General features: G+C 53.2%; 2 protein-coding genes across 8 annotated transcripts in view; one reads left to right on the top strand and one right to left on the bottom strand.

Moving 5' to 3' along the window:
* Positions 1 to 9,905, top strand: part of NOL4L (nucleolar protein 4 like) — a 133,519-nt gene extending 123,614 nt beyond the window's left edge. For 4 of the 5 annotated variants that reach the window (XM_082358835.1, XM_082358836.1, XM_082358837.1 and 1 more), the window contains one exon: positions 960 to 9,905. In XM_082358835.1, the coding sequence (XP_082214961.1) occupies positions 960 to 1,180 (221 nt within the window). In that variant the 3' untranslated portion in view covers positions 1,181 to 9,905. The remainder of the gene's footprint in view (positions 1 to 959) is intronic. The other variant, XR_014235361.1, reaches the window with a different exon arrangement.
* ASXL1 (ASXL transcriptional regulator 1) overlaps positions 9,358 to 19,558 on the bottom strand; it is a 68,425-nt gene continuing 58,224 nt past the window's right edge. For 2 of the 3 annotated variants that reach the window (XM_082358805.1, XM_082358803.1), the window contains 7 exons: positions 19,328 to 19,421; positions 18,717 to 18,869; positions 17,340 to 17,503; positions 17,148 to 17,244; positions 15,694 to 15,799; positions 14,775 to 15,408; positions 9,358 to 14,242 (listed from right to left, as the gene is read on the bottom strand). In XM_082358805.1, the coding sequence (XP_082214931.1) occupies positions 11,321 to 14,242; positions 14,775 to 15,408; positions 15,694 to 15,799; positions 17,148 to 17,244; positions 17,340 to 17,503; positions 18,717 to 18,869; positions 19,328 to 19,421 (4,170 nt within the window). In that variant the 3' untranslated portion in view covers positions 9,358 to 11,320. The remainder of the gene's footprint in view (positions 14,243 to 14,774; positions 15,409 to 15,693; positions 15,800 to 17,147; positions 17,245 to 17,339; positions 17,504 to 18,716; positions 18,870 to 19,327; positions 19,422 to 19,558) is intronic. The other variant, XM_082358804.1, reaches the window with a different exon arrangement.

Consider the following 19,558-nt stretch of genomic DNA (forward strand, 5'->3'; position numbering starts at 1 on the left):
GGCCCAGGGAAGTTAGGAATCGCCCATGGCGGGGCCGAGCAGGCCGCCAGTCCGGGCTCGCTGACTCCAGAGCCACGGCGCACCCCACAGAGCCGTTTGGGAAAGGTGGAGGGGAGACCAGGCCTGGTGGCCCCAGCACACACCCCCAGTGTGTTGTGGTAAGACTGCAGGCTCCCTCTTTGTTGCCACCGTTCAAGGGCAAAAGGGGAGGTGATTTCTCTAGAGGGCCCCTCTGGGTCCTGTCTGACCTTCCCACCTTCACACACCCACCCTACGCTCTCCCGTCCACCTCGCTTGGGCACGAGAGAACTTCTCAAAGGCAAGGGGCTTCGAGGTGCTGCAGCCCATCGGGAGGAGGCTCAGCCCCCAGCACCTCCCTCCACCTGCGCCTCCAGCCGCTCTCTGGAAGGGCGCGCTCTGTCTGGCCGCTCCAGCCCCGGCCTCTTTCCCAGGCCCAAGCAGGGCAGCCCAGGGCAGCCAGCCTCTTTCTTGCTCTTCCCCGGCGGCGGCGGTTGAGAAGCCCCTTCCTTGTCTCATGAGGCGCACACATGGGTGCTTCTTTTCCTGGTCGTCTGGGGCTTTCCACACCCTGTCCCCCTCGGGGGCGTCGGACCCCCACCTACCGGCAGTGTCTTAGCCGCCCCCTCCCCCCGCCAGCTCGAGGCCGCCTCCTCACCCGGAGACCAGAGCCCAGAGCGCGGAGGCCTGACAGTCCTCAGAGAGCAGCCGAGGTGCGATGAGTGCCAGGGAGCTGGCATCAGAGTCCTGCCCGGCCCGAGGCCAAAGCCTCCCCCCGACCCCAACGCAGGATCACCCTCGGGCTTAACAGAGAACCCCACGTCTTGTCTGCAGGCCCCCATCTAAGCACTAGGGGTACAACCGTGGAGACAGACGAGGGCCTCGGGCCCCCAGGATAGGGGAAAGGGTGCCCCTCCTCACCCTGGCTCCCCTCCTCGCAGGGCCCACGGACCTCAGCATGAAAGGCGGGGCCTCCACCACCTCCACCACGCCCACACCCACGCCCTCCAGCAACAGCACCAGCCGGACCATGCCCACTGCCCAGCTCAGCCCCACCGAGATCAGTGCCGTGCGGCAGCTCATCGCCGGCTACCGGGAGTCCGCCGCCTTCCTGCTGCGCTCAGCAGATGAACTGGAAAACCTCATTTTACAGCAGAACTGACCCAGCAGCACGTGGAGTGCACTACCCTAGGGAAGGAGGCTCTCCCAGCCCCGGACCGGCTTCCCGCCTCACCAGTTGGTACCTTTTGTTTTTTGAAAGAGGTGGATGCAAAAGAGCTGTTTCTAGCCACACTCCAAGCGCCTGAGACTCTGGGCACAAGGACACTTTTTTTTGGAATCTCACCACACGGGTGCTCTGACCTGCTTGGAAGAGGCCAACGGGGCAGCTTTGGAAGGGCTGGGGCTCCCCCTGACAAGGCGCTGGGGCCGCAGCTCTATTTAGAATCATCTTCGTGGACCCTGATGTTAGAATCCCACCCCCAGATAATTACCTTTCAAGTCTTAGGTGAGCAGAATTGCATATTTATTGAGAGAAACAAAGTGGACCCTTTCTTCCTCTCCCCTTAGTAATTTATTTTTCTGAAAATGGATTCTTTTGTGTTTGTACAGATTGCCAGTCTGTGTCTGTCTGATCAGAAGGATGTATCCCTGTGACCTAACATTCCATATCACTACACTGGCGCGGGCTGGGGGCCGGCAGGGCTGGGGGCAGCGGGGGCGCCGGGCTGGCTGGCCCTCTGAGCGCCCAGCCCCGCCAAGCAGGAGGACCTCACCCACACCCACTGCAGAGCAAAGACAAACAAAAGCGGCTCCCCCTCCCCCATCCCACAGATGCCCCAGTCACACGGTCACCCGTATTCTACCTCACACTCCAGCGTGGGCTTTTCCAGGATGTGCCCTGAGCCTGTTCTGAACGGCTGTCTCCCACCTCCCCCACCCAGTGTGTCTGCCTGGGAGGTAAGTCCAGAGGGGAGGCCAGGAGCTGGAGCCCAGGGAGGACCTCGGCCCTCGCGAGCAGCCGCTGGCCGTCCCCTGGCCCGGGCGCTTGACAGGACAGAGTGCTGGGGCACGGCAGCCGGCCAGCTGGGCCCTTGCCCTCACCCTGCCCCCAGGGAGCCAGGTCTGAACACTTCTCCGCACAGGCTCTGGCCCCTCGGACACCCGCCGGGAAGGGCCCCCGACCCCACCCCCCTCGTTTCTGCAGGGTGCGCCCCTGGCTGTCAGGAAAGGCAGCTGCGAGCTCCCGGGTGGACCGCAGCTCCCGTCCCCCGCCCCCGTGGCTGGAGGAAAGGGACCATCAGCAGAAGTGGAGAAGCCACCTGGGTTCTCCTAGGACCCTCCCTTCTGCAGGGGCCAGTCCTGGAAGAAACCCCTAATCCCTGGAGTGTGAAAAAGGGCAAAAAGAAAAGGCTGGCCTGGCTTCCTTCCTCCCCGATAGGCACTTCCTCTTGCTCAGTGCAATACCTACCAGTGCTGCTAAAACCAGGGATTTGCCCAGACCTCACAAGGCCCACAGGGCCTCTCCATGCAACACTCCGTAGCCATGACAGCAGCCCTCTGCGGCCCGCCCCTGCCCGGAGCTGGCAGAAGCCCTCTGTTGCCTTTCCGCCCTCAGAGCAAAGAGGTCCCAGGGGAGCCAGGGCCGAGGGGACCCTAGGGTCGAGAGCCGCTCGACCCCAAAGCAGGCACCCCCTTCCCAAACCAGCTTTTCTGCAGCCAACTGCCTCCCGGCACTGGCAGACCACCCTCCGGAGGGGTGGTGAGGGGGCTCCAGCGTGGATGCCTCCCCCTCCTCGGATCCACGACTGAGCTACAGGCCCCGGATCCAGGAAGTCGGAAGGGCAGGGGGTCCTGCCCCCTGCCTGCTTCCAGCCCCGAGAGGTTGAGGGTGGCCTTTGCTCTCCCAAGTGGCCTCCAGCACCCCACGCAGCCACACCACCTCTGCCTTCCATCTGACTAGTCCCCAGGCTCCAGCCGGGGCCGGGACGCCGAGACCCGCCGTCAGCACAGCACAAGCTCCAGTGCCCGAGGCCGCTCCCACCCCCCAGCGTCCACACGTCCCGCCCCCATCTGCTCAGTACTACTCCCGGACGTTTGAATTTGTGTAAATATTTATTTTTGTGTGTGAACAATACTACGAAAAGTAATCAGTAGATCTTTTGCAAAATGTTACCCCAGGCAATTTGTGAAAATCTTAATGTTGAAAACTGGCACAGACAATCGCCGCCTTAGAATTCTTGACATCAACTGCTTCACATGTCATTTCTCCTCCCGGAGGCAGTACCCAAGCCAGGCACAAACGGTTAGCTTTTCTGAACACACAGGAGTGAGAAAGACTGGGGAAGGGGCTTCCGCCACTACCCGCACAAGGGATTAGATCTGAAGCTCCGTATAAGCTACAGTGTGAAGTGTTTTTCTGAGTCAAGCTTGTCCTAACTGACCACCTTCAGCGGCCTTAGCACCGCGGTAAGAGTGTATGTAGGTTCAGTGTGCTTCAAAGAGAAAGGAAGCAAATGATGATAGTGGTCAAGGTCCACTGGGGCTCCCAGAGCCCCTCCAGGACAGTGGATCCCGTCACGTTGACCCCACCTCTTGGGTGGGCTCCTTCCTAGTGAAGCTGCACGTGAAGCCCTCGTGACGGCAGAATCAGGAGCAAGTTACTGTGTGGAAACAGGATTCCATTAGCTAGTCCAGTCAGGGAACTTGTTCAGTTTTGCTTTTGTTTTAAAAGATGCAGCGTCAACCCCATCCCTCTCCTCCGGACTTGGAGAAGCACCAAAGAGCTGGCTCTGCTGAACCCAGCTCGCTGCTGTCCCCCCTCACCCCAGGGACTGCCTTCTCCTAAAGGGAGCGTCCAAAGCCCTGCCCCACAGCCAGTTCTTACGGAGGGCCTCAGGGCACAAATTGATCATTTGGGATCCTACGTTTAAGAGGTAATGCAAGAATAGAATATACCAGTTCCAGAGTCTTTGCAGGGGGCTAATCCCACAAGGTTAGAATCAGAGGAGAAATGGGAATTTGGTCTTAGTGGTGGATCATCTGGTAGACCAGTGAGAGTACAACCCATCTAAAACTCATTTTACCGTCACCACTCAGTTTATACCCAAGGACAGTGTTGAGGGGGAGGGGGACCGGCAGGGCGTTGGAAGGTTTCAGAAGATTTCAAACAGGTGGAACCCAGCCATCCCTATTCCCAAGGGCCACTTATGACTCCAGGGGTGGTTATAGGATTAATTACCAGTTCATTTTCAAAATGCTGCTTTGAACTCAGAGGGTTGATACTTTTAATTTGTAATTTTTTGTAAAACTTTTTACAAGATAGTAAAGTATTTCACCAGAATACCAGTTTCAATCCGTCCATGGTCTGATTTTTATATAATTTAGTGGTGCTTTAGAAACTTTGTTTTTGTTGTTTATGAGCTAAACAGCTCAGTCCTTTTTCGCCTGTATCTACCTAAGACCAATGTGAACCTTTGTATTTTTGCTCCTAATTTTGGACTCAGTGAAAGTGTACTGTTTACATGTACAGATGCCCCGGTCCCTGTGTGTCCTGCAAGACTCGCTCCTGAGGAGGAAGGTGCACCTCAAAGCTCATCTGCTTAGCAAAGCCACAAAACAAAAACCTCTCACTTTTTACCTATGTTTCCACCTAAAAACAAAAACAAGAAACCTACACCACACAGAACTCAGATTTGCTGAAGAATACTTTTCTAAGCTCAGAAAAATCTCCATGCGGCAGATGGCCCATATGCCTCTGTCATATGGTCCATTTAGGAGCAGGGCTCAGAAGGGAGACTTCCTTTCGGCTGCAGGTGGGAAACTGCGTGGACTCATGAAAAGTGAAAGTAGGACTTGGCTGCAGAGCCGGGGGTGGATATAGCTCTTCTCCTGACAGCCTGGGAATGGGAAGGTCACGTTGACTCATGGGAGCTTCAGGGTGAAGCCACCCAAGATTTAGGGACAACTCGAGAGGTTTCCAATCCCCTGGCATAATTTAGACACGTTGGGGAAGAGCGCAAGTTCCCTACCTGAGATGAGTTTTAAGACTTTCCAGTGCAGATGGTATAAGCATTTCTTCAGGGTCCCCTGGAGGCAGCTCATTCATGAGGCGTCACCTCTGGGGATGGGCAGGGGGCTCCAGACAGTAAGCATATGGCACTTAAGACAAACAGCAGATGGCACCAACTTTTAAAGATGACTCTTTATTACTTAATCAATGGCTTCACCTCTAAATTATATTTTTACAGATATGCACCTATGCAACTTAACGTGGCTCTTCTAAGCAGGTGAGGACTTCCTCCTCAATGCTCTATAAAAATTATTTGTGTTCTATATAGTGAGTTTTTCCAGTAAATGTGGCTTAATATTTTAATTCTTAGAATGTGTCTTCTCTATGTGATGCAACTAAATTCTGTTTTGTTTGTGGAATGACTAGCACAGGCCAACTCCCTCTCCCCTCACTTAACAAAAGACCAATGAGCTGTTAATCGAGCTGTTATCTCCATGGTATTACTTGCTAAATGCACTGATTTCATAAGTATGTGGAATCCTTTTTCTTTTGAATCTGTATATCATATATAAGACTGAATCTACTTAATAAACACTGAATAACAAACTGAATGCTTTATTTCCACTGTGTCCTCTCAACAGCAGCACTGCCAGCCAGTTCTGTTCCCTCCAACTCTAGTCTGGCACTGAAACACCATTCTACCAGTAGATGCCACCTTTTTAAAAAAAAATTTATTTATATACTTATTATTTTTGGCTGCGTTGGGTCTTTGTTGCTGCCCACGGGCTTTCTCTGGTTGCGGCGAGCAGGGGCTACTCTTCGTTGCGGTGCGCGGGCTTCTCACTGTGGTGGCTTCTCTTGTTGCGGAGCACGGGCTCTAGGCACGGCACGCGGGCTTCAGTAGTTGTGGCTCGCGGCCTCTAGAGCGCAGGCTCAGTAGTTGTGGCGCTCGGGCTTAGTTGCTCTGTGGCATGTGGGATCTTCCCAGACCAGGGCTCGAACCCCGTGTCCCCTGCATTGGCAGGCAGATTCTTAACCACTGCGCCACCAGGAAAGTCCCAGATTCCACCTTTGCCTAGCCAATAAGCTAGCACACAGAAGGTCCTTGGTAGATTTTCTTGAACAAATGAACTTGTCACTTTTTTTGGCACCTCACCCTTCAGAAAGGGAAGGAAATGGACCTTTCCTGGTCCTCGTCAGGTGCCCAGCACAGGCGCACATCATTTTGAAATCTCACCGTTGCCTTCCCAGGGAGGTGCTCTAGCCCCGCTTACAGATGAGAAAGAGGGCACGCCGGGTGCACACCTCGCCTGGATTCAGCCAGCGCCCAAGCAAGGTCTTAAATGCAGCTGTTTCCCTGCAAATCGCCCTCTTTCCACTCCCATCTGCCCAGGGCGCAGCTCTTCTGAGACTGAAACCAAACTCAGGCGGCTGGGAAAACCGAGGAAACACCATCCCTGGTCCTGAACCGTCAGGACTTGACACTCCATTCGACCCAACACCTGGGATGCCCTTGAAGGAAACAAAAGGGCTGCTTTTTTTTTTTTTTCCAAAGACGTTTACTTGTGTGCAGACTTTTTTTCATCCTGCATTCAATTTAGGTTAAACTTTAAGGAAAACTTTCACGAATGTGACTGGGACCAAACCTGATTATCAGGAGTTTAAAAACAATTCTGTGTGAGTTAAAAGCATAAATGTAACTGTTAACAATTGCTTGTATATACACACACCCACACAATGTGGCCGTCATTAAACGTTTATTTTTTTTGTAATGGCAGAAGAATCTCTTTTTTTTAAAATGAAATTCTGTGCAGTAGCCAAATATATTAAACAGGTAAAGGGAGAGGGGCCAACAGTTTGAAAGCGCTGCCCCGCGGGAGTCTACATACCCTGGGGCTGAGATTCGTAAGAAAAGGAGCAGGTACAGTCAAAGCAGAAGGTGGCATTTCATCTTCTCAGTTGCAGGTAGGGACCCAGAGCAGCAAATCCTCAGTGACGCCATGACAGTGCCTGTCCCACCAAAACTACCACTGCTGAGAATCACCAAGGGACCACGAACTCCCCCACCTGGGAACAACACAGCCAGAGCCCGGGTCCACGGCACACGGTCCTCGCTGGCCCAATGGAAAGCACTCACCTCCAGCTAAAGCCGCAGCCAGCCACGGGGACACTGGGATCCAAGGAGGAAGCGCTTGTGGACAGAGAAGGGCTGCTTGGTCCCGTCCCGGCTTCTTTAAATGGAGCTCCAGACCAATGGTGTTAAGTTCAGAGGATGACATCAAAGGGGACGCCCCCATGGAACAGTGAGATGAAGGCTACGCAGTGACCGAGCAGGCGGCGAAGCTCAGCTTACTCGGGGAGGGGGAGGGGAGACCATGCCTGTAACGCACTTTTAAGTCTAAATGCACTAGTGAAGGTCAGTAGCTACAGACTGAAGGAGAATCCTTTGCAAAGTCCTCTCTCCCCTCTTTTGTATAAACCCAGATTTTATTAGGTTTATTATCAGTCAGGGGGTTCTTCAGTGAGGGGCTCCAGCTGCCGGTGGGGCAGAAGGGGGGCTCTTAAACCGTCTGAAATAATACAACTTTGTGTGTGTGTGTGTATGTGTGCACGCACGCGCGTGTGCACGTTCCTGCGGGGAGAGGGTCCAGAGCTCCCACTAGACTCTCAAAGGAGCCCGTGTTCCCAGAAAAGTTAAGAATCACTGCACTGACAGCTGTATTTTTGTTACTGTCATCCTTACAGAGCTTCCGTCTACACCTTTTGGTTGTTAGAGATGTTCATTCCAGGCTTTCAAAATGATGCACAAAGAGGAAGCACAGGGTGCTGTCACCATCTGGTTTCAAGTATTAACCTCCAGGGTCACAGAGCCTACCCTCTCCATCACTTTAAATGGCACACACACACACACACAAGGGCAACACGGCCCGTGCAGCCTCCTCTCAGGGCACAAGGCACACAGACGCTTTGGGCTTTGGTCCCCGAGGCCGGAGGGACGTGGCTACTCTGTTGAGTGTACACACACACACACACGTGCGTGTGCGCACACCTATCTCAAGCAGGGTCTGACTTCCTCATGAGCAGGTAGGACATGAAACAAACGGGTGACATTGTGCCTGGCCAGTAAGACAGCACACTTTCCAGATTCTGAAACAGTCGATTTCCTTGTCCTTTGGACCATGAGTAAAATAAGCCTCTCCTGCCAAGTACTCAGTCTCTAAACCCAGGACTATGCACTCAACTGTAGTGAGAGGCTGAAAGTCAGACATCCACTCAGCTCGCACCAGCCCTCAGCGCGCCACACGGGCCCCCCTCTCCACGGCTCCTCCCTGGGGTGAGGGTCAAGCAGACGACAGGAGCCATACTGATCTCTCCTGTAAGTCTCAGTCCCACGCGAGCTAACAGGATGGAGTACTTCCTATGCGCCACACACTATGACTTTACGCAGTGGCAACTCTCAGCCCAAATCAGCGATGAGAAAGTTGCCAGGGGCTTAGTGACTTACCCCAACCACTGAGCTGGCAAGTAGCCAGGCCCCCACTCTAGCCCAGCGCACGTTCCGCCTCCCTGCTGAGATGCAGTTGGCAACGTCAGGTCCCAGCCCTGGCTTCCAACGCATTCTAAGCTCCTGCAGAAGTAACTGGGCAAACAGATTCCATGACATGAAGGCGCATGTACACCTCACCACCACCAGGCAGTTACCCAGGCACCACAGAGCCACCTGACCACGACTTCTCTCCCCGCACCTCGATCAAATCGCAGCACTGCAAAACTACAGCTCGCACTGCCCCAAAACATGTTCCAACGCGTGCAAAATCTACTTTCTCCAGTTCACGGGGAACTAATGGATACGTATTTTAATTAATCTTTAAAGTCAACCCCTGCAGTCTGCCATCCACTCAGGCTCGTCAACCAGCATCAGACCCCATTTCGGGCCGGCCCCTCCCTCACTGCTGCTGGTCACCCTCCCCGAGATCATCCGCCAGGAGGAATCCCTCGGGCAACCTCAGTCTCAGCAAGGCGGTTGGAATGAGCGCTGTGGAGGGACGTCACAGTTCACGGCTTTGATTCACGGGCGAAAAGGACCCCCATCGGCTTCATTAGATTTTGCTCCAGTCCACACGGTGGATAAATGGGTAAGTTCGCCACGTCACGCTCAGTCTGATGAAGACCAGCAACACTGACAAGTCGCACCTTTGGAACCAACGTCTCAAAAGAACCCCACACACTAGAAAATCAGCTCCAGCACCGAGGTGAAGTGAGCCGGGGTCTGCCAACCTTCCTCCCAGCCCAGCAAGGTGGCCGCAGAAGATGACCGAGACCACACGTGCAGGTTGTACAGGTTTATTTTTCCAAGACCACAGAGACATACAAGAGCAGTGCTTTCCCTGGCGGACCAGTTTCCAACTGTCCCCTAGGGTGGCCCCAAAGGTCACAGCAGAAGGAAGAAGAGGTTCAAACACGCTTGTGCCTCTGCTCCCTGTCTTTGGTAAACAGACTCTTGAAGTTGACAACCTGGACTTGGCCAATACTGCATTTAAATCACCACCACATCTTTGCCAACTTCCCACTCATGCTTCAGATGACAGAAATGCCACAATGGATGAAAAGTGGGGGAAAGAAAAGACCTTTCAGATGACATGAGACTTGCTGAAGTCATACCAATTTTACAGCTCACACAGATGCACTCACACAGGGAGACCTAAGTTCAACAAGGAAGATGCTCAACTCACAAGTCGAGGTACAAGAAATAAGGCAGGAAGCAGGGTGAGGTGACACAGCTATGGAGACATCTACTTGCTGGAAACGTGCTGGGAGAGACGCTGGCAGCTGGCATAGCTGTTTCTTCCTTAACTTGCTGTCAAAAGTATGTCCAGTGGAGCCCTGTGGCCCCAGGAAAGCATGGTCCCAGGTACCGCCGACAGGTGGGGAGCCCGGAGCCAGGTCCAGAAGGCCCACCTGGGGGCTGCCCAGGGCAGTCACCCTTGAATCCAGAAGCACTTGACACTGGTGGTGGTGATTTGCCACACACGGCAGCGAGCCGCCAGTGAAGGTCGGAGGAGAAGAGATGAGGAGCGAGACGCATTCGCCCAGCAGCGAGCAGCCGGGCTGCCCGTGGCTCTGCAACTGCAGCAGGTCCACCGGCTGACCGGTGACAGGGCACCGGGCCAACTGGCAGGTCCCAAGTCAATCACTCCACCCCTCACGTCGGGCAGCACAGCACGCAGTGGCTCTGACACAGGTGGAGAGAAGTCAATTACACCACTTTAATGCAATGATGCCGAAGACGTAAAATAAGGGAGAGTCGTTCGTGTTCTCTGTACAATACATCCATTTACAGAATCGGCCAGTACTGTGTACAACATATAAATACATGATAAAACATTAGAGGTGCATAGAGCATACTTACAGAAGCCAGAAGTTCACTTTATACATCCAAGGGTAAAGAGTTAAAAATATAAAAATAAGAAAAACACACTGCTTTGAAATGTAAAATGACTTTCACATACACAGGTGCGTGGAGATGCCCACTCCCACAGAGTCCAAAGTGACGGAGGGGGTGTCGAGCAGACAAATTCACCTGCCAAACGTCTGGACACCTGACTTACAAGGAGGAAAGACAATCCTATGCCCGACCCATTGTCCAAGCAGGTCTATTCAAGGTTCCGAAAACTCCTGTGGGCCAGTGGATTATTCGGAGACAGGCAAGTCCCAAACTGGCTTCAGCAACAGAACCAAAGGTCAAACTGGCTCCATCAACTGGCAAATGACTGTGACCCTGAGGTCAGCAGGTTCTTAAGCCCCCTGGTGGGCACTGCTGGGAGTTGCTTTAACCCCGTGCTGGCTTCTTCCCCATCAACTCCCGGAGGAGCAGCGGGAGGAAAGACGGCAGGGAGGGGGCAGTGGAAGACTGACATTTCTACTCAGTTCGGGTAGGTTAGTCCCCTTGGTGGAGAACACAACCTTCTTGCTTCAGCTTCAAGTCCCTCTGAGTCTCAAGGAGGCTCCGCACGCCGCACCAGGCTCTGTCTGTGTGACAAGAGCTCGGGCTGGCCGGCCAGCCTTGGGCAGCCCAGCAACCTGCCCTACAGGAAACCCTTCCAGCAAAACCAGAAGGCTGACAAGTGGCCGAGGGGCTTTAGCACTACAGATTTTAGGGAGAGGCAAGAGAACTCTTGCCTAGAGAGACAGAGTCTATTTTTAGCAACGATATTCTGTATACAGATTTAAGATCCATCATTATCAAAATACACACACTAAATATACAACTTTTCCCATGGCCATAATTTATTATCTCACCACAAGGCACAATACACAGAGCTTTGAGGGTCCAATACAGTCATCGTGACAGAACGCACCACAGCCCTGGCACATGATCATGGCTTTCAGGCTGCACGCACACTGGAGTGAGATGCTTTCCACCGTGCTGCTGTCGGTGAACATCTGCAAGGAAAGTGATGCGCTGTGGCTTGCACCAAAGTTTGCTTTGTGGCTCAGCTGCACCACACTTCCGGCAAGGCCTTTGGGAAAGGTGGGGGAGCCGGAGGAATAATTAAAGCTGGTGGAACTTAGTTGGAGTTTGGAAAGCTTCCCATAAAATGCCTGTTTGATGTTGAGCTGGGAGGGGATGGAAGAAGGCTCCAGAGGCTGACTGAGCCCTTTCCCAGGCTCTCGGGGTAATTTCCAGAAGGGCAAATCAAGGACAAAGGGCATCCCTTGCAAGTGATCCACCAGCTCCCGAGGACTAGGCCCCGCTACATTTCTGTTCTCTGCATTCGCCTTGAGAGGCCCCCCACCAAAAGTCTTCTCGCTCCTGACGCTGCCAACAGAGGCAGGCGGTGGCTTTGGAGCCCAGTCTTCCCTGGCAGTCTGTACCCCACCAGACACTGAGTTTTTGCTTGGCCCCGACTTCCTGCTGGGAAAATCGGGAGAGGCATCAGCAGGCAGAGGCGTTGGCTCCACAGGCCGGGGGCACTGAAGGGCTGCAGCCTCGTTTTTGGAGCCGAAGAGCTTCTTCCCTTGGCCTCCAGCACTGTTCTGATCACCCAGGGCCCGACCTGCCTGATCGGGACCCGAGGAGACCACATTTGGAGATGAGAAACAAGGGGCTCTCGAGGTAGTGAGATTTCCCGGACTCGTGCCTGGGGCAGCACTTGAATTACTGCACTGGGACAGGTCACCAGCTTCCTTCTGATCTTCAAAACTAAAGGGAGAGAGCTGCTCTTTGGAATCCACTTCTTCTACTTTCCCAGAGGCAGCCATTGGATTTGTCACCGGATATAGGGAGTCTAAACTCAGGGCGTGCTTGGAAATCTTTGGGGGCGCTCCAGGAGCCTGGGCGGCCTCCAGCCTGGCGAGGCCGGTGCTTGCTTCACGGCTCTCAGGTAGAAGAGACTCCTTCGAAGCTCTTAAAGAACTGGGACTGCTACTGCCAACCTCACAACTGCTTTCCCCAGGGTCTTGCAAAGATCCCATACGCAGGGAGCCGCCACGGCTCTGCTCTGTCGTAAGTGGGAGTCGTGGGGATTCGGGTTTGCTGCCACCGTGGGCTGGACGAAGAACCTTCTCTAGGGGCAAGCTGCCCTGCAGCAACTGCATCACGAGGGGGTTAGTGGCCTCCACCGAGGACGCGAGCCTGCCCAGAGACACAGGCCTCGGCTGGTACTCGGTACTGGCCAGTAACAGGGAGTCCGGGATCTTCTGGGGAACCGCACATACTCGAGACACCCAGCTCTGTGGAGCAACCATCCCGTCTGTCCTTGTGACCAGACTCAGGTCACCGTTCACCTTGGAGAGTGAGGTGGAGCGGTTCCAACTGTGTTTCTCACCCTGCTCCACCGCTGAGGACCTCTTCGGCACTGCAGCTTCACTAGGCTCGGCCTCAGTGCTGTCCTCAGAGAAGTGGCCTTCAAAGTCAGAGGCTGTGTCTGTAGACTCGCTGTGAGGACTCAGCGCTTCAGAGTCTCCACTGATTTTCAGCTTTTCACCTTCCAGCTGTCTGCAGTCATGGCCGGTGCTGGCAACGCACCCTGGAGATGGCACTGTCCAGAGTGAAGCCAAGTTGTCGGAGGGATCCAGACCCTCCTCAGCTGTCAACCCCCCAGGTGACGCTGGAATGAGGGGAGCAGCTTTCTCCCACTCCTCTCCAACCTGCGGCTTAACAGATGGGACGTCTTCTCTAGGGTCGGGTTCAGGCTGTCCCACTGCCTTGTCATTTGACAGGCCAGGCATCCAAGGAGCAGCACCAGCGGAGACGGGAGCCTCGGTTTTCAAGTTTTCTTGTCTAGTAGCACTTTCCCTCGTGGGTGGGCCCGAGTCACCAAGTCCTGATTCGTCATCAAATGGTCTGTCCTGCAGGGAACCGGCCAATGATGGTTCAGGGATGGGACTGGGGGTCACATTCACAGGATCCTTCACGGTGGGATTACTGTCACTGTCTAGAGCCTGGCCGGTTCCTTCTTCTAATCCAACATCCCCCGCTAGAGCCTGAACAGGACTGTTCTCCAGGGGGATGGTGGGTCCTCGCTCCTCATTACCCCTTTCCCAGGAAGTGGTACCAGACCCACATTCAGTTCTACCTCCCAGATGCAACGCAGGCTGCTCAACTGATCGCTCAGGTGCCGGGGTTTTGGAGGACAGTGGGGGTAAAGCTGGGCATGGCTGGTCCCCAGTGGGAGCAATGGGGAGTCGGGAAGCATCTTCCAGCCCGCTTCTGAGGCTATCTGGAACCCTCTGTCGTGGGTAGCTCTTCTCCTTTCTGAGAGAAGCCAGGTCCTCTCTCCTGGCTCTGGACACAGCAGTTCCAGGATGGACATGCTCACCATTTAGAGGACAAGGCGGCAGTAGTTGTGTTCGCTGTAGATCTGACGCACACTCTCCAGGGGTACCTGGGGCTCCCCTGGGCTCAGGGTGGCCACAGGCCTCACCACCATCACCACTGCCGATGCCTCTGCCACCTCCCTCATCGGTGGCCCCGCCGCCACCTCCACCCGGGCCACCCCCCCCTCCGATGGCAGTGGTGGCCGCCTCTCGATGGCAGTGGTGGCCTCTCGCCCCTCGGACCTGCAGAGCACGGGCTTTAATGTCTGCAAGGGTCCTGGTGCCAGTCCAGCCCCGGCAGGAGGACTCCGTGATGGGGACGATGCGGGGGCATATCTGGTAAGTGGGCTGACCTTTAACCACCCAGGGTGGTTTGATACGTGAAAGTTGAATCTGCAAGAGAAAAATAAGAAAAGTTTTAATTGACTGAACGCTCTGACCTAGGAACTGTAAAGCTAAATCGTGACCCTAGTAGCTTAGAGGTCATGGCCTAGGGAATCAAATCATTTTCCTTAAAAACGAAATAATCATGGTAAAATGGCTGTCCAAGATACCACACCATTCTGAGAAGATTCTGCTCAAGGGCTGTTATATGCCACACTTCTAAATTTAATTTCTGGTGGGACTGTGTGAGTCACTACACAAAAAATCTAACACCACCTAATAAAAGATTTTAAAACCCCAAAGGATTCTGACCTCTAGAGATAACTTCAACAGAGTGAACAACCAAGTGAGGAAGAAAAGAACTTTATCCCCCGATACTCAAGTCAGTCTCAAGAACGCCTCTCATACGGAGAGCTCTACACTCCCACATAATTAACACAAGGGCCCAGGGGGCTTTCTGTCCCTGCAAAGGAGCCCCACTAATCTCCTGTCCCTCAAAGGGGCCTGGGCTCAGGGCAGCCAGGATCAAACAGCCTCCTACCCGGATGGGCGGGACTTTGGGCTCCTCTTTGGTGGGCTGTGGCTTTTCGGTGTGAACACTTTCAATTGTGTTACGAAAGGACTGACGATCTTCAAGCCGGGGTTTCTTTTCGGGAAAGGATGCAGAGGCCGCCTGCTCAAAGGATTTCCTCTTCTGATCCTTGGGTTCCTGATCCACAGTCTCCTGAGGCAAGCTGGGAATTCTGTCTGGAGACGTGGAGACACGTGCCAGGTCGTCTGGATCGGGCTGGATCCGGGAAGCCACAGTTTCCACCGGGAATTCGGAACTCTCTGGGTTGGGTGCTGTGGAGGATGTGCCAGGCAGGTGGGGACCGCCCACCCCTGCGGCGTCGGTCTTAGCCTCCCCATCCTTGTACAGGGGGATGTCTGGTGCCACAGACTGTGTGTCTTTAGCAACCTCTGCTTGTTCTGGCTCCTGTTTTTTGTACAGATTCCTTCGGGCTCTGGTTCGGAGATCTGGCCGAGAGCGTTTCTTGAAATGCCCATCTCGCTGCCGGGTGGCCGGGCCACGCTGCGGTCGTGTTGATTCTCCCGAGACACGCAAGTCACTCTTGATTTCAACCTCCTCCTGGCCCACATTCTGCTGCAATGACTCTTCTTTGCTTAAACCCAATCTGCAAACCAAACTCACATTATCAGTTACAGGGCAGAGAGGGCACATCCACTATGAATAATATACACCCAAATATTAGATCTCTCAGAACAAAATAAATCTGCATGGTATGTAACACTAACCACAGAAAAACCTATGTTAGCTTCCCCATGAACGGCATTCAGCTAAATGAGAGTCACTGCAATCTCCACATTCCTGGGTGACACAGCAGTATGCACGGCTTTGAGAACACCTGCCTCTGTCCCCCCAGAAACCACACTAGGACTCACAGCACCAAGGGCCTTACTTCTGTCCATAGTAGTCTTCGAAGAACTTTTCTTTCCATTGTTCCACCTTCTTTTCCTTCTCCATTTCCTGTCGTATCCTGACTTGCATCTCATGAGTGAATTCGCCTAGAGAGAAACAAAACTCTTCAAGTGGTGCCTTAAGGATATTAAGGTCTGTCTTAGGAAAAGCCAAATTTTGCAGTTCTACCATGTGAGGAGTTTTCAAAATAACATGTGACTCTGGTGAGCTTGGAAATCATTTTTTTAACCCTCACTATCTTCCTCACGCTGGCTCCTGTCTCCCCCAGAAGATCTCTCACATCGTGCTCTTATTCAGGACAGAACTAACACACCTATTATAAGGGAAATTTATTCTTCCCTCAGGTAATCAGTGCTTCAACAGCAAATAACACATTGATCAAAAAAGCAGAACAAAAATAAATAAACAAGAGAATCGTTCTTACTCCATGCGCAGAAAAAAGTTAACACAGCAGGCTCAGACAGGCCTGCTGACAAGGTGGGCCTCTGGCTGACATCTGGAACCTTGGATTTCAGGAGGGTCCCCACCCCATAACTGACAGGGAATGGCTCACTGTGCCTGAACAGTTGAAGCAAACCAGATGGTTTATGGCGAACACCTGCTTTCCTTTGGGGAATCTGGAATTTGGGTTTGGGTCAGACAGAGGCTTCCTACATGATCAGCTCCCGATAAAAACCATAGGCACCAAGTCCTTGACGAGCTTCCCAGCAGACTACACTTCACACGTGCGGTCACAACTCCTTGCTGAGGGAACTGAGCACATCCTGTGGGACGCCACTGGGAGAGGATCTCGGAAGTGTGCGCCTGGTTTCCCTGGACTACACCCCAGACGTCTTTCCCCTTTGCTAATTTTGTTCTGTATTCTTTCACTGAAATAAACTACAGCCATTGAGTACAACTACATGCTGTGTCCTGTGAGTCCTCCTAGCAAGTCATCGAACCTGGAGGGGAGTCTTGGGAGTCCTCCTAGCAAATCATCGAACCTGGAGGGGAGTCTTGGGGGCCTCCCAGTGCACTTCCCACGTAGCTTCCCCACGAAATTGAATTACGAGAAGCTAACAATCACTCCAAGTGGCAACATCTAAAAAGACAGAGCACCTGGTGGAACTTACCGAGTAGGTCAATGCCATGCTTACTGGAAAGAATAGGAGTTTATAGTTTTAATGATGAAGAGGCAATGCAGATGAATATATACACACAAAACAGTGAAAGCCCAAATACTCTTGTACCTTCTTTAGAGCTACGGGGCACATTAACATCCACCATGTCTATTAGAGGAAAGCCTGCCTTATACTAAATAATACCCCTTGGAAAAAAAAGAAAAAGACTGTTGAAAAATGAGTATTTGGGTTTTGGGTTTTAAATACCAGGAGACAAGTGACACCACACATGGCAGGCACCTTCCAAGCCGCTGGGACGAGAATGTTTACTCACCATCAGCCAGGCGTTCCCGCCAGCTCTGAGCCGCGTGGGTGAAAAACTCGTTGTTCAGCGCACTGCTGCTGAGACGCAACAGGCCATCGGTCCCCACCTGGAAGGATCAAGGCAAAAAAAAACAATAAAGAAACTTAGAAAGAGAACAGAAGCTAGCCCAGAGAGAGCAAAGAGGAAGCCACCCATCTGTACCTGTCTGTCCACTTCAGGCAGGAGGAAGAGGAGCTGCTGCTGGAAGTGGGATGGCAGGGCATGGAAGGTCCGAGAGTTGATCAGGGCCCGGAGGTTGGTGTTGACGAGAATGGACCCAGGCGTCTCAAAATCTATCTCTTCCCCTCTGTTGCGCTTCATTTGACCTGTGATTTTTCAAGCAGTAGGAAGCAAAATGTAGATTTTCAGCTTCTTAAACCAAAAAAGCAAATGCCAACTGAGGGAAAACTTTGGTGGCAGCACTCAAGCTACCCAGAACTTATCTGCACACAGTGAGCTCAATCATCCAGTCTACCCTACCCTATCGGCTACCATCAAACCTAAGAGAACACTTGGGCTTGCATCGTCTCAGACAAGACCCAGTAGCACGCTGTGTCACAGCCTGAAGGGACACTCTTCCCACAGAAAACCAGGCAAGGGGCAGGCTCTGAGCTTCCCTCCAAAGCTGGAGAAGAGGCTCCACAAAGCCCAGTGGGAGAACGAGGGAAGTCTAAAAGTGAATCCGGTTAGCGTCCTACAGAAAAATCTGCAGAAGTCTTCTGTGAATGGGCTGGAGAGGTCTGACCTCCAGGCAGAAAGGTGCTAAGGGTTGTTTAAAGCCCACTGCAATGTCAATACCTCTCACAAAAGCCTCAGCAAATGGAATAGAGACCTGTGAGGCTTTAAGACTGAGCAAGGCTGATGAGCTGGAGAGCCTACAAGACAGCAAACCTAGCTGCCACTTGGGTGATGGTTTATTCTAATTTTCAGAAGCCAAGGTTAGTCTTCTTAATGATTTCATGTGGCCCATCTACAAAAACCCAGCATGTGGGCTTTGAGATATAAATCCGGAAATAGCAAACAGCATACTAGCCTTGCAAATAGCCCTACTGCGGGTGGGAGGTGCACACTACTGAACTTGTCTGCATAGCCCAAATTCAGCAAAGGCTTCCACCCCATATACTAACTAGGTTATAAAAAAGGGCGTCTGACAGAGACTGCAGACGTTGAGAACAAACTTGGCAGGATGCTACCGAAGAAAGAAAACAAATGTTGGAATTCTTCACTGAGACACTCAGAAGCAATTTTCACTCACTTGAGCACTCACTAAGCAGTATCAAGGCAGGCACAGGCTAGGCCCTTACAGGGACATACAAGGAGCAATGTGGCACCATCTCTGCCCACAGGGAGTTCTCTCAGTCTAGCAGAGAAAAATCTATATGTGACATAACCAAAATACAAGGTAAAAACCAACAAAAAATAGAGGGCCACCTGAGAAGTAAAAATAAACTGTAAAGGAGTGGAGTAGAAGACATCATCTTCTCTCTAGGCCTGCAGGGGCCCCCTTACAGGCAGAGAAATGAGTGCCAAGCCACCTACCTGTGGCCGGCTTCCGGAAGCCTCTCAGGAGCGGGGCAGGGTCCCGGGCGACCTCGGCCTGGCCACGAATGGCAGCGCTGCCCAGGGCCAGAGAGCCACTGCTGCTGCTGGACGGGCTGCCGCTCTCGCCATCGGCGTGGCGGCCTGAGAACCCTGAAGGCACAGCATTCCACCGGTCAAAAGCATCACACGCCGCGCCCACGGCTCTCAGACAAGCTTACTTCTCCCAGCTCTCCCTGAGATGCTGCCAGCAACACCGGTGCTTCCATGGCCCAGCCCTGGGCCGTCAGAGATCACCACCTCCTGGTCTGGCTTTAAGTTATCACGTAAGAATGCCAAACCGCCATCTTAGTTTGCACTGTATCTTCTACAAAGCACCTGCACACGCCTTCACGGGACCTTCACAACTGCCCCGTGAGGCCAGGGGAAGGGCGCCCAGCAGAGCCCATGCCGGAAGCTAGGTCGGCTCTCACCGCCACGGCATGCTGCCTGCCAGAGGAGGGCTCCTGACTCTACTGGCACGGCGCTACCTAGGCCAAGAGCTGCTGCCAGAGGGAGGCAGGTCCCCAGGACCTGAGGAAGAAGCATCACAATCATGAGTTTACACATACCTGATGCAGATTCCACGTGGGCCCCGTTTACCTTCAGAGGAGTCAGGACAACTCGAGGCAGCATCACCCCGGTCTTCTTCTTCTGCTTGTTTGCCTATTTTCCCAGAGGGGATACAAAAGGAGCCTGAGTCACCTGCAGGCCACAACAGCTGTCCCTCTCGACCATGTCTCCCTCGCTGTCTTGTAAAACAGAGTTAGTGTTCAAGCAGCACAGGCAGGTAATGCCAATAG

Source organism: Balaenoptera borealis, assembly GCF_965194805.1.
Source record: "Balaenoptera borealis genome assembly, chromosome: 16".
NCBI classification, from domain to species: Eukaryota; Metazoa; Chordata; class Mammalia; order Artiodactyla; family Balaenopteridae; genus Balaenoptera; species Balaenoptera borealis.